Source organism: Haliotis cracherodii, unplaced genomic scaffold (assembly GCF_022045235.1).
Source record: "Haliotis cracherodii isolate W230 unplaced genomic scaffold, xgHalCrac1.p SCAF_18, whole genome shotgun sequence".
Classification (NCBI taxonomy): domain Eukaryota; kingdom Metazoa; phylum Mollusca; class Gastropoda; order Lepetellida; family Haliotidae; genus Haliotis; species Haliotis cracherodii.
The window spans coordinates 7,129,589-7,144,616 of NW_027266273.1; the positions used below are offsets into that span (position 1 = coordinate 7,129,589).

At 41.6% G+C, this 15,028-nt stretch overlaps 1 protein-coding gene across 1 annotated transcript; it reads right to left on the reverse strand.

Moving 5' to 3' along the window:
- LOC139465606 (interphotoreceptor matrix proteoglycan 2-like) lies at positions 1–12,857 on the reverse strand. The gene is made up of 13 exons (XM_071247314.1): positions 12,803–12,857; positions 11,714–12,322; positions 10,882–10,935; positions 10,664–10,779; positions 9,417–9,475; positions 7,726–7,889; positions 6,419–6,584; positions 5,450–5,635; positions 4,168–4,306; positions 3,223–3,376; positions 2,048–2,174; positions 826–1,081; positions 1–30 (listed from the first exon to the last, which is right to left on the reverse strand). The coding sequence occupies exons 1-13, from the start codon at positions 12,855–12,857 to the stop codon at positions 1–3; spliced, it is 2,115 nt and encodes a 704-aa protein (XP_071103415.1).
- Positions 12,858–15,028: the final 2,171 nt, after the last annotated feature.

Genomic DNA, 15,028 nt, shown 5'->3' on the forward strand with positions numbered 1-15,028 from the left:
TTAGTGGAATGATGGTCTTCTGATCGCGTACTGTAACAGAAAATACATCGTAAGTCAATGAAGTTTAGCTAAACATACAGTTATTGTTATTAGTTAGCTTAAACAGACAGTTATTGTTATCAGTTAGCCGAAACAGATAGTTCTCGGTATCAGTTAGCTAAAACAGATAGTTCTCGTTATCAGTTAAAACGGTTAACTATATCAGTTAGCCAAAACAGTTGTAGTCAATTAGCTAAAATAGTTATCGTCATCAGTTAGCTAAAACAGTTATCGTTCTCAGTAAGCTAAAACAATTTATCGTTACCAGTTAGCTAAAACAGACAATTATTGTTATCAGATAGCTAAAACAGAAAGTCATCGTTATCAGTTACTTCATTGCATTACAATGCCATGGCACGGCCCCGATTGTATTGGACTAAAATATAAGCCAATCAGAAATCTCCCTAGTTTAACAAATGTAGACAAATTTTGCCATTTTATGCTGATTTGAAAGTTAATTTTGATTCTCGGATCAACTTGTTTCTGCAGCTGGAGGCTTTGTAAACAGCTACCAAAGTGGTGTGTGACAACGTGATACGTAATTAGATACTATGGACGACAAAACGATACCAGTGACATCGTTTAGCGCAATAATACCACACAAGTCCCGCCCATTCCATTATCAGCCAATCAGGAAATAGTAGTCCAATAATGGGGGTGGCCTATTTTTTCGGTTTATGGAAACATAAACGCAAAAGATTTTGTTTGGTTAGCCAATCAAATGCAACGGAATCATTGCAACTTAATGATTGTGGGTTGCACACAATTTATGAGCATCTCTCTCACCGTCTCATCCGTTTCAATGTGATTGTATACAGGCTGTCCTTGTTTGTAATTCTGGCTCAGCAAACGTTTTTGGGGTTGCATTTGCTGTTTATCCGCGTGGCCTTCCTGTCTGTAGTCGTCCTTGAACGTGCGTTGCTGGGATTTCATTGGTTGATTCCCGGCGTGGTGACCTTCCTGTCTGTAGTCGTCCTTGAACGGGCGTGGCTTGGACTGACCAGGGGGTAAACGGGTCAAAGGGCGATCGCTCTCCACATCCCTAGAGTATACAAAACAGGGATGGACTTTAACTATGACCCCAATATACGATATGTTATAATTATTCAGACATATTCCAATTGTTTACGGGGGCACGGGTGGCCCAGTCGTTTAAGGCGCCGCGATTCGCTGTGCAGAGTTGCGTTCCTTGGGCACGCCAGAAACCTATGATTGTGGGTTCGAATCCCGGTTCGCCCCGATTATGTTTCTAGGTTTGTCAGCACCAAACCCGTGCTCGTGGGTTTCACCGAACTGGTAAACGTCTGAGACCTGCATCACTTCGGGCTTTCCTCCCACATTAAGCTGACACGCCGCGATGTAACTGGAATACTGTTAAAAGCGGCGTTAAACACAACTCACTCACTCACTCCAATTGTTTACTGAGAGTTCGTAACATTTAAGGTAAATTGATTGACTATACATACGTTTCCTTTATTCAATGTGCACACCTTTGACAAATAACGTGTTTGGATTTTTTTTGCAAAAGAAAACCGCATATGAGAATGGCGGTGTACATATTCGATAAATGTCTGATATCAACTATTTGGAGTGCATTGCAACATCTAACCTTTGAAAAATCGCCATTTTTCAAACTGAATTAAATTGTGCCCTATACTGTTTGACAAAGTTTGAAATCAAGCTCAAGTTTCTGTTTTGTGTAAACAATGTCGTATAGTTCATAGCCATGATTGATCTAAATTGAAAATTAATAGACATTAGCAGCAAAAATTGTTCCCGTGTGGGGATTGTGTTGTTGAGCATTACCATGGTAATGATATGCAATTTCACTTTATCTTGATCCGGTAATATCCGAGACCAAACTTTGTGAATATTTATCCTGAAGTTTTGCTTATCGAATGAACGAAGAAATGATAGCCCCTTGACACGCAGATTCATACAGTTCTTCTATTCACACCTCAATGAACCGACAAAATGTAGTCAATCCTGAATCGTTTTGTGCCTTTACCGAGTAGTATTATGTGTGTCCTCATCATCAAACTGTCCGTCATCGCTGTCGTAATCTGGAGCAAAGTCATCGGGGGTCATGTAGTGACCAATCGCCTGGCCAGAAGATCCCCGCTTCAGGGCGTGACCTGTAAATATATTTAGAGACACATATTCGTGGTTATGTAATCGAAACTGCTTATACTCTGGCGTCGGCGTGTTATATATAATAAGTTAGGGTATGACGATTTGATATTAAAGGTTTCGGATGTTTTGTAGTTTTTTAAAATAATTTGTTCCAATATTTGCTGAAAAAAGTAATTTTGCCACCACGTATTACTGCAAAGAAATTTTTTATGGACATGGTGGATGTCCTGGGACGAGATCCCTATCCGCTTGTGATATCATAGATACTGGTAGCATTAAACTAGTGAACCATCAGATCTTTGAGTGGTATTGAGATATTCTGATAAAGTTAGTTCAATTATGTCGTTTACAGCCCACACCTGAAACCACGTTTATGGGAAAGAAATGGGAAAGAAACGTATTCCTTGAGATGGGAAGTATGATATAATTCGATGTTAAAATAAGGTGGCAAAAAAAATTCAGAATCAAACTGTTAATTCGATCTTGTTCGAGGTATTCTGTGTCATGAAATAGCATCATCACAACCACATTTATATACTTTTGGTATAATATACGTTTACCATGTTTACTATAAACAAATGACAGTAAAACAACTGGCATACATGTTTGTTAAATTACACCACTGCTCCTATGATAACAGTGAAGGTAGCGCCTGTTTTCTGTCGAAACCTAGTTTAATTGTCACTATCGCATATCATGTGCCAAGTATCAGTTTATGTTTTTGATATGGAAATTATGTTAATGGCTTATAGATAAACCTTTGCCTATATGACAAACTTTATGCATTTATGTTAACAATTATAAGGAGGTGATAAAAAAGCTGCTCTGAAATAACACGGAAACCAATAGAACGTCTATGGTTGGAAACATTTGGGGCGGGAGTGTGAAGGCTACCTGACTCTATCAGCGAAAAACGAAAACAGTATCTGTTTAAAAATTCACACTTGAGAATGCACCCGCAGTATCTTATATGATTTACAATAATTATTGAAGTCATTTACTTATTTCAAATAGACACCGATGTCATTAATTAGCAATAAGAACACATACCAAATATGGCGGCAGGTTCCATCTGGTCCCGCTCTCGACTCTCATTGCCATTGTTATCACTGCCACGGTACCCACCATTAGTGGTCTGACGGAAGTCGTCTGCTCTGCTTTGTCCCTTGGAACCATGTTCTTGTTCATCATGCTGCATCAGCCACTGTTATTAACAGAAACCCGTGATAATTTGTCAGTTAGTTTCATAGTTCAACAAAACGGATCATCTGTAATCTGTGATTGAGTTCACGTCCATTGGTCTCAAAGTACAGTATTGACTCTATAAAACAACTGGCGAGGTAGCTTCTCAATGTTGGCCGGCACGGATGGACCTGTCGTCTGTGGTGAAGGAATTTGTTTTGCCAGGATCCGTTGGTCGTGGGTTCGAATTCCAGATTCGCCGTGGTGATCTTTTATTGCATCATTTCCGTTGGTAGAGTACATGTCTTTGGCCTGCGTAAGTTAAGGCTCTTCTCCCGGATCTTCCCGTGATCTAACTGTTCATGTCAAATATTCTGTACTGCTCAAAATAAGTTAAAGAACTCCCGATTGTTTTATATGACTTTAGTCGTGTCATGGCAGATTAACCATTCATATGAAAAAAATCGGAAGTTCGGTAACTTCTTTTGAGAAGTATATATCGGACCCATGAAGATCCGGGGTAGAATAGGTCTTCAACAACCCATGCTTGCCGTAGAAGGCGATTATGCTTGTCGTGAAAGGCGACTAAGGGGATCGGGTGGTCAGGTTCGCTGACTTGGTTGATGCATGTCATCGATCCCAATTGCGTGGATCGATGCTCATGATATCAATCACTGAATTATCTGGTCCAGACACGATTATTTACAGACCGCCGTCATATAGCTGGACTATTGCTGAGTGAGGCGTTAAACAAGAAACAAACAAACAAAAAACAAACAAAGTATATATCGTTATCGCAAGGTTGTTACTTACGGACTGATAGCTCCGGTCCTCACCAACTGCGTCCTTGTAGCCGTATTCATCTCTCGTGTCGGCGGCAGGGTTCAGCTTCCCCGTGCCCCCCACATCCTCCTCAAACTCAGTCAGCTGGGTCTCATCCTCACTGTGGTATCTGGGAAGAAATTCAGAACCAAGCTCGATGAGCAACTCTTCTATTCATATTCAGGTCGCATTTTAGTATTAGTTTGTATTTGTAATGTCAGCTTTTGTGAAGATGTCGATACATCCAAACTGTAACGGATGTGTGGCTATTTTGTTGAAATGAAAAACAAATGTTTATTGAAAATAAATTGACGACTGATTTTAACACACTTATATGGTCGAGATTTTATGAGCGTTATCTTCAACTCTGCGGAGCGGAGAGGAGTGGGATTGGGTGGGGCGGAGTGGAGTGGATCGGTGTTGATCGGCGTAAGTAATAATAACCCATGGAGCGGAGTGGAGTTGGTAGGGATTGGATGGAGTGGAGTGGATCGGTGTTGAGCGGCGTAAGTAACAATAACCCATAGGGCGGAGTGGAGAGGAGAGGAGCGGAGCGGGTAGGGATTGGGTGGAGTGGATCAGTGTTGAGCGGCGTAAATAATAAGAACCCATTGGTGGAGTGGAGTGGAGTACGGTGAGTGGGTGGATTGTGATTGGATGGAGTGGAGTGGATCGGTGTTGGGCGGCGTAAGTAATAAGAACCCACGGGGTGGAGTGGAGAGGAGCGGAGTGGGTAGGGATTGGGTGGAGTGGAGTGGATCGGTGTTGAGCGGCGTAAATAATAAGAACCCATGGATGGAGTGGAGTGCAGTGAGTGGGTGGGTTGTGATTGGATGGAGTGGATTGGTGTTGAACGGCGTAAATAATAAGAACCCACAGGGTGGACTGGAGAGAAGCGGAGTGGGTAAGGATTGGGTGGAGTGGAGTGGTTGGGTGTTGAGCGGCGTAAGGAATAAGAACCCATGGAGTGGAGTGGAGTGGAGTGGAGTGCGATTGGTGGGTGGGTGGGTGGGTTGTGATTGCGTGGAGTGGAGTGGATCGGTGTTGAGCGGCGTAAGTAATAAGAACTCACAGAGCGGAATGGAGGGCGATGGGTGGGTTGGGATTGGGTAAAGGTTTGTAGCACATTATGCAATGGTTTATAGAAGATTATTCTTGCGACATGTGTGATACAATTTATCCAGATTTGAAAATATCTCATTGTCACTCAACCAAGAACAACATGATGGTTGAACAATGCGTTGTTTGTTTCAAAGAGAAAGCTTCTTCCTACTTTTTCGAGTTCTTGTTCTTTCTTATGGAACAACAAGCCAACACCAGTGCAATGACAAGCAGCAGGATTATCCCCCCTCCAAGTCCGCCAGCCATGCCAGCGATGGCGCCTATCTCCATGGACAGTTTTTCCGTCTTTATATCGCAATTATCACCGCTGTATATGAAATCCTCCGATATATCACACCTGTAAATATACGGCCCACGTGTATAATGAGGAAACACGAATCTTTAACTTATTAGTGATTTTTGTGTAGAATAAAAACATGTTCAATTTAGATACTCAGGTTTCAATTACGTGATCGTTTGACTGTTTGGCATCGCAATCTTGTAACGGTATGACAATTGTGTACATGTCAATATGCCGACTAACGAGATCGGGTTGTCAGACTCGCCGACTTGGTTGATGCATGTCATCATATTCCAATAGCGTGGATCGATGCTCATGATATCGATCACTGGATTGTCTGGTCCATACTCGATTATTTAAAGACCGTCGTCATATAGCTGGGACATTTCTGAATGCGGCGTTAAACAACAAACAAACAAACAAAACATGGCAACATGGCAACTGGCAATATGTAGTCGTATTCTTGATAAGCATTATGTCCTGACAAACGGGACCGGGATGTCAGGCTCACTGACTTGGTTGATACACGTCATCGTATCCCAATTGCGTAGATTGATTAACACATTACAGCTTGGTCCAACTCTTTGCAGCTCTCCGGGTCCTTGGGGGCCACAGTGGACCCACCAACGGTCACTCCCTTTATAAGGGGCGGTGGGGTAGCCTAGTGGTAAAAGCATTCGCCCATCACGCCGAAGACCCGGGTTTGATTCCCCACATGGCTACAATGTTAAGCCCATTTCTGGTGTCCCCCGTCGTGATATTGCTGTAATATTGCTAAATGTCTAAATGGTAATATTTTGCTTCACGGACAAGGATAGATAGGGATGATTGTTTGCTTACGTGCACACACGGTCTCCGCCCGAAGTTACATGGCACTGTCCATTTAGACAGTCATCCCCTGTGCACGTTGACCGGCACGTGACCTGTTGACTTGTACCCCCAGAACAGGTGAAACCGTTGAGGCATATTCCCACCGCTTGGCATTTATCTCGAATAGTTTCCCCAACTGAAACAAGAGCCACATGTATAAATAAAGGCAGCCCATGTGAATTCATATTGATCAGTGGTACGCTTTGATTGGAGACGGTGATATTGATTTGATGATGATACTACTACTACTACTACTACTACTACTACTACTGCTACTACTACTATTACTACTACCAACAACAACAACAACAACAACAGCAATAGGCATACTCACGGATAAATCGGGAGATCACGATCCCCTAAGTGTTAGGAATAATGTCAAGATTATGTGATATGGCGCAATAATAAATATTATATAGGTCATTCTACAGGTTGATATAAGCGGGGTGCAATAGAGGTTTTTTTAGACGATATTCCGAGGCATTTGAGAGAGAACGGCATTCCCAGGCCTATTTCAACCCCAGTAACAGTAGTGAAAGGACGATATATGATAAAGACCCGTTTTGGCCAACTGGAAATGTCATAGTTTCTATGAAAGTTTTAAATAGTTCTAGAAATATTTTTAGACATTTTCAAATGATATGATAACTTCCTAAATTATGAGTTTCCTAACGTTATTATTTGCCAGGACTATCCAAATGTAAGTCTCGTGTTCGACATGCTTGTTAACTTCAGTGGTCGTTCCGACCTTATGCACCTTTTTTAATAATTGGTGGCTGCCGGAGATTCATCTTTCAATTTAACCTAAAGACTCACACCTGAAACCTCATTACTTAAACAGTCATAGAATATCTCTATTGTCACATTTCTTTGCGAACACTTTTGTTGGAAGTGTGTGCGTGCGTGCGTGCGTGCGCGCGTGCGTGCGTGCGTGCGTGCGTGCGTGCGTGCGTGCGTGCGTGTATGTGTGTGTGTAGATATATATATATCAGATGGGGGACCCAAGAAATGAGAATCACACATTGTACTCAGGAGGGGAGAATCGACCCCGGACCTTTTGGAAGACGAGCTCACTCACGCATTAATAACAAGACTACGTGTAGCCTTTCCCGATGTAAGTATTTACCTACACTACGAGTGTAGGTCCGTATGATTCAATCACTTTTCGTGTGACAGAAACACCCCAAACGCTTGGACGATTTGATTCACAATCTGAAGAAGTTTCATTTTATTAATTGTTACTTCAGAGGTCATCCAAATAAAAAGATGGGACTTACTTTGTGAGAGATCGTTAGAATCGGTAAATGGTTCCACGGGAAAGGTAAGAATATTTAAGTTGTTCATCTCGGTTAAGAAGGTTCCATTGAAAGCATCCTGCACGTCATCGGCCGGTACATTTGCCCGGATGTTGACTTGGTACTCGCCAATAACTGAACCATTTCTGAAAGTATGAATGCCATATTTGTTTCACACGAACCACAGAACATTGACGCAGAACATATTTTACACAGTCTGAATTAGGTTTAGTGATCAATATCAATTATTGTTTTCGAATTTGACATAGATAAACTTTCTAATGACTGTGTTAATCAAGGACCCACCTTTGATCGAAATGAGGGACCCTTTTTATTTTCAAATGGGATTTGGGGCGGTCGGGTAGCCTAGTGGTTAAAGCGTTCGCTCGTCACGCCGAAGACCCGGGTTCGATTCCCGACATGGGTACAATGTGTGAAGCCCATTTCTGGTGTCCCCCGCCGTGATATTGCCTGAATATTGCTAAAAGCGGCGTAAAATCAAACTCACTTACTCACTCACTCAAATGGGGTTAAACCATTACTTAAACAACTGCCTTCAGCTTGGCCTGATGTAACAAACGGCGGGTGATCATTACATCTTCGTAATTCCTTAGTTATTATCTAAATAAATGCATCCCACATACACAGAGGATTCAGATATATGTTTGGTCCGCAACTTATACATAAAGAAGGGTATTTGGCACATGTTTACTCCTAAAATGGAAACGCATAACCAGTACCAAACATATACTGCACAACTGTATACTTTACGAGGACACTGTACAATGTGAAGACATATCAAGATCTGTCCCCCCTCTCTCTCTCTCTGTGTCTCTCTCCCTATCTCTCTCTCCTCCTCTAACTTCCTCTCTATCCCCCCTCACTCTCTGCCCATCTCTCCCCCCTCTCTCTCCCTCCCACTCTCCATCCTTCCCTCCCCACCCTCTATCTTTCTCTCTTCCAATCTATCCCTCTCTCCTTCCTCTCTCTCACTCCCTCTCTCTGCCTCTCCCTCTGTGTGTGTCTCTCTCTCTCCCCCCCCTCTGTCACCCTCTATCTCCTATTCGGGGACGATCGGGTAGCCTAGTGGTTCGCTCGTCACGCCGAAGACCCGGGTTCGATTCCCGACATGAGTACAATGTGTGAAGCCCATTTCTGGTGTCCCCCCGCCGTGATATTGCTGGAATATTGCTAAAAGCGGCGTAAAACCATACTCACTTACTCTATCTCCTATTCTCTCTTTCCCACCCTCTCTCTCTAGGTGCATCCGAGTTAACTCAATCTCATATTTTCTCATTGTGCATTTTTGTTTTAAAACCTGTGGCAAAATTATTGTTTTCCAATTTTCAGTAACAATTCATCAAAATCTAAATATCAAATGGTCAGTTTTTTTAATAAAAGCGACAGTAGCCTATGTAACACGATGAAATAGCCATGATACCAGGTGTTCGCTAAAAGGTAAGCATATATTCCCATACACTATTCATGGCTTTAGAATTTCAAACGTTAAAGTTTGTGAGACAGTGTTCAAGAAATGTAAGAACACAAAATTATAAACAAATGTTTGAGAATTCGTAAGTTTGGGGAGGCTGTGGGTGCTGACGATAATTTCAAGACTTTTTCTTGACCGCATAGATGTCGACTTGCCGGAGTGAGAAATAAGATATACTTACGAGAAGCCAGTGATTTCCACGTACAAGAACCCAGGGATGTTGCTGTACACCGGTGTCAACTACAAGCAGGAGATACATTTGTTCGTTTGTTTGTTTTTGGCTTAATGCCGTATTCAAGAATATTTCAGTAACATGACGGCATTCTGTAAATAATCTGGACCAATGATTGACAAATATTCCCGGATTAACGAACCGTGGCAATATCGCTTGGTATATATGTAAACATTTGCCATCGTTAATCGCCGGAGGTGAAGCTTCTGGACTAAGCAAGTTCGGATTAGTGAGGTAAATAATCGTGTCTGGACAAGACAATCCTTTTGAACGATACTTTGAGCAAAATTCCACGTCGTCTGTGTATGATGACGTTGTGGTATAATAACATACCAAGTCAACCAAGCCGCAAAGAGATCTTGTCTGGGTACCATTCCTGCTCAGTAATTATAACCATCAGATACCCAATTTATACCTCATCTACCACAGAGCGCTGTACACTCCATACCAATGTTAGACCACACACCTGACAGGAACGTATTTCGCTCCATTTGAAACTCCAAAGCATGATCGTTTGCATGTACGTTAAAGACGTTGGAAAGAAAAACTGGTTATTCCCGAGACCATGCCCTTTGTATTATCTTGTTGGTAACGTCAATATATATCCATAGAAACATTAACTCATGCCCGTCATTCGTTAACCCGGAAATTGCTTATCCCACAAGGTATCATTTTAATATTGCGTATAGTTAGGAATTATTGCCATATTATTTTCTCAAAAGCAAAAGAAATTCGCCATGTATTCGTCTGTATATATGCGCCGCCTTGTACATATCATATATCTCCGTATTATTGGTTTTCGGACGCTTAAGAAACAGTCTCAGTTTTCTGACTAATCACAAGAACAACTGTAAAACATCTCACTCATGTAAAAGACGGTTTTATCTTAAAAACTGGCCATCATCTGAGTGTTTAAAATGTGTGACGCCACACCTCCTCTACGGCCTTCCGAAAACGTATAACTTCCGAAAACCTATGCCCCGACGTTGTAATTGAAAACACGGACCAGAAATTTTTTCAATGTCTTCAGACGTCATATGTTCAGGGTTAACAGGTTCCCATATTGCAGATATATGTACAGTATTTTAACAGTGGTAATAAACATTCACTGAATAAATAGGAAACTCAATGTTTATTGGGATACGAACATATTAAAATGCTATATTTTAGGATTGACATTTCTTGAAGACCGTTACCTTAGTTATAAGCTCCTGTTTCCACGTTTCATACTCTGGCGATGTGTTGTTCGTCAGGTCTGGGATAAAATTCCCGTTCACTTCTATTTTCAAATCTAATTTAAACAATGCCTCGTCTACAAAAGAAATAGAGCAGGGTATGAGTTAGAGCAGGACGGGGGCGAGACGAAGGGGACAGTATGTCATATTCATCACAAACGTTCTAGTAAAAACTTTACCCAGATTCGGTTTGGAGGTGGAGGAGTCGGACGGTGGCTGGGTTGTTGGTGGTGCTGAAACACGAAGAATATATAAATTGTTTATTTTACAACAATGAGAGCAAATTATGTGATTGTTCTCACTTTTCACATTGTCTTTCTAGCGGAATATTTCATTAATAATCAGCGCTAATTCATTATGTTGATGCCATGGAAAGAATATGCCTCATCCATACGTATCTATAAGTTGTGGGGACACGTGCTGGTCAGAGTTGCGTCCCTTAGACATGTCATACCCAAGGGTCCAGGTTAAAAGTCACGTTTTTGCATATTGTCATTTTGCTTGCATACAAAAGGTGTCGCAAGAACGCGACAATGTCCCTTACAGTATTCCATAAACACTGTGAGGTTAGGTGAAATGGGGTTCAACGTCGCGTCCAAGATTATTGCACTTAGCATGTATGTGTGTTTGTGTGTGTAGCTGCTTGTACTAGTCCGGACTGATGCCTATTTATAGTTCTAGCTCACTTAGCTACCATGCCGCAGTGTAACATGAATACCGCACTCAGACACAGCATACTGACTCTGAGCCGACCAGTCCTTGTTTTAATGTCGAGCGCCAGACAGGGTAACAACAAGTACCATCACACCCGATACGCAGTACGACTCAGTTGTGGGGACATAATCTGGCATGTGTTTTACCAGTCGAACTGGCAACACAAGCAAGATCATTTGGTGGTCTTGTGATATTTTACGTGCATATTTTATAAAAAAAAATTAACTTAAAAACGTACTATTGATATATATTTTTATCAAATAAGTAAGTCTAATTTATTCATATATCTTAGCTTACGCTGAGTTGTCGCTGTTTCCGTTATAGTAGTTGAGGAATCGGTTACCGATGTTGGCGTCGGACTGTAGGATGAATCGATTGCTGACGACGCTGTCAAACTAGACGGGGAATCGGTTACCAATGTTGTTGTCGGACTAGTTGAGGAATCGATAACCGGCGTCGTTGTCAAGTCAGATAAAGAATCGGTTACCGATGTCTCCACCGGAATAGTTGAAGAGTCGATAACCGGCGTCGTTGTCCAATCAGATATAGAATCGGTTACCGAAGTCTCCACTGGAATATTTGAGGAATTGATAACCGGCGTTGTTGTCCAATCAGATAAAGAATCGGTAACCGAAGTCTCCACCGGAATATTTGAGGAATCGATAACTGGCGTCGCTGTCCAGTCCGATAAGGCATCGGTTTCCGAAGTCTCCACCGGGATAATTGAGGAATCGATAACCGGCGTCGTTGTCCAATCAGATAAAGAATCGGTAACCGAAGTCTCCACCGGAATATTTGAGGAATCGATAACTGGCGTCGCTGTCCAGTCCGATAAGGCATCGGTTTCCGAATTACCTGTCAAGCTCGTCGAAGAATCGATAACCGCCGTCGTCGAATTGGATGTGTCTGTAAGTGACATCATATGTACATATTTGTACATGAAATTGTATAATAACAAATATGTATAAGTACATGAAACAGCCGTCAAATTAGGTGAATCGAAATGGGGTTCAAAGTCGCGTTCAAGATTATTGCACTTCTAGAGCGACATGCATGCGCGTGTTTAACATGAATAACCCACTCAGACACGGTATACTGACTCCGAGCCGACCAGTCCTTGTTTTAGCCGATTAATGCCGAATGCCAGGCAGGGTAACAACAAGTACCATTTTTAACGTATTTTGGTATCACGCGGCCAGGGATCGAACTCCCGATCTTCCGCTACCACTAGACCAAGGAGGCGGTCGTCTGTCCTCAAATGAAAACCTTAGCAATAACAATTCACTTCGTTCGCCTAATCCATCTTAGGATTGTACCACATCGACATTATTTGATACAATTTTCTTGTACACACATCAGTGTCCGGGTATTGAAATATCATCATACCTATTGAAGCACAACACACCAGGAGCACGAAACACAGATCGTTGAAACCAATCATTCTGGAAACAAAGCAAACTGAAAATGATGCATATTTGTCCCCAAAATACATCCCATTTACCATAAACACAGTGTCCCCATGACGTATTGTGACAAAATGACCTATTATTGCCGGCCATATTGACATTTAGACTTTAGGACGGACTTAATACTATAAGGGATCCTCAGACTCCTAAAATAGTCATTTGTGGTCAGTACGAGTTTGTTTTCAACATGTACAAAATTATTGTTTTCTAAAAGCAACATCGAGTATAGGGGTACGGTGAAAATGTGGGAACTTTCTGTTGGAAGCATGAATATTGATGAAGAGACAGAAGTCAACTCTCGGGAGTCGCCATGTCCCTTAGGCGTGTCAGAAACTTTTGATCGTGGGTTCGAATCCAAACTCGCCCGGGTTTGTCAGCACCCGCCCAGCCACTATGTTCATTGTCAAAACATATTGTTGAAAAAGGACGGCGTAGTTTGTGGAAATGTCCGTCATTAATACCATCGATATTAAAATTTATGTTTTATGTTTCTCCACAAATTGGAAAAGTAATGGTCAGGTCTTCAGAGACAATTGCCAATCCGTAACAATCACCGCTAGGAAGTGAGATTTGGATTTAACGACTCGTTCAACATAATCATAGTCCAGACCCGTGAAGATCCGGGGTAGAATAGGTCTTCAGCAACCCATGCTTGTCGTAAAAGGCGATTATGCTTGTCGGGTGGTCAGACTCGCTGACTTGTTTGATGCATGTCATCTTGTCCCAATTGCGTGGATCGATGCTCATGATGCAAGTCACTGGATTGTCTGGTCCAAACTCGATTATTTACAGACTGTTCTGAGAGCGGCGTTAAACAACAATCAAACAAAACAGAAATCTGACAAATCATTGTGGGAGGAAAGCTTAAAATGGAGCACATTAATGAACCACACGGTCACGGGTATGGTGGTGGTTGATCTAAGATCATAACGATGGCTAATCTTCATTTCGAACCCACCATCAGCGGATACTGGCACGACCAAGGGACGCAACCCTGCACAGCGAATTGCCATATGACCAGAGGATCAAATGGTCCTTGGTCTATTAATGTACTTAGTAACAAGCACTTATCAGAGATTTCATCTAGTGACAGACCATGGCTGCTCCGATTTATGAGTTTTAAAACCTTGTTAAATAAATGAAATTGACAACCCGGAAGTACATAGGTAGGTCGTCTTTGTATTTCTAATGCCAACCCGTGCTGAAGCGACATAACACGAATACCATCAAACATATAACATCATCAAACATATAATAAAATCAAACATATAACTTCGTCAAACATAAACATCATCAAACATATAACATCATCAAACATATAACATCATCAAACATAAACATCAAACATATAATATCATCAAACATATCACACCATCAAACATATAACATCATCAAACATATAACATCATCAAACATAAACATCAAACATATAACATCATCAAACATATCACACCATCAAACATATAACATCATCAAACATATAACATCATCATGTTCTTCTTACCTCAAACAAACACGGTACCTTGACGGATTTGAATCAGTGACCAGGAAGATCCATGAGATACTGCACAAAAGTCACGTATTGCGTATTGCGTATCTCGATCTCACAACTAAGGTTATTGATTTAACACGTGATATAACAAAACGACATAAACCAGTCACTCGAGGTTTCCGCCCGGGATTGTGCAATATATCATGCAATATATGTTCGTATTCTCTGTCAACGGTTATATTTCACTGGTGTTTACGACCTGATCTTGACAGGGTTTTACCTGTAACGGTACTTTTAAGAAGCTTAAGGCGATAGTTTATCCTCGGCTTTGGGCAATACACACATACTTTTTCATGCACATTGTGTGAGCGGCGGGTGCTTTCAGTAGTGCAGAACATGCTTACCCTCATCGCGAATACCTGGTGTCGTCACCGATTTTCAGTGCTTCATTAATGTAATGCACTATTTTGCCTTTTACGCTCTATGGAATCTGTTTAGGTGGATAATCGAGACTATTTATTCTCTTTATATTTCAGTCTTCTAATGACTTGTAGTGTAACCATAGAGTTCTAGATAATTTTTGTCATTAAACAGTATATCACGCGACTAACCACGAGTCCGGGTAGTCCTGTGGGTACCCGGGTCCTACTCAGT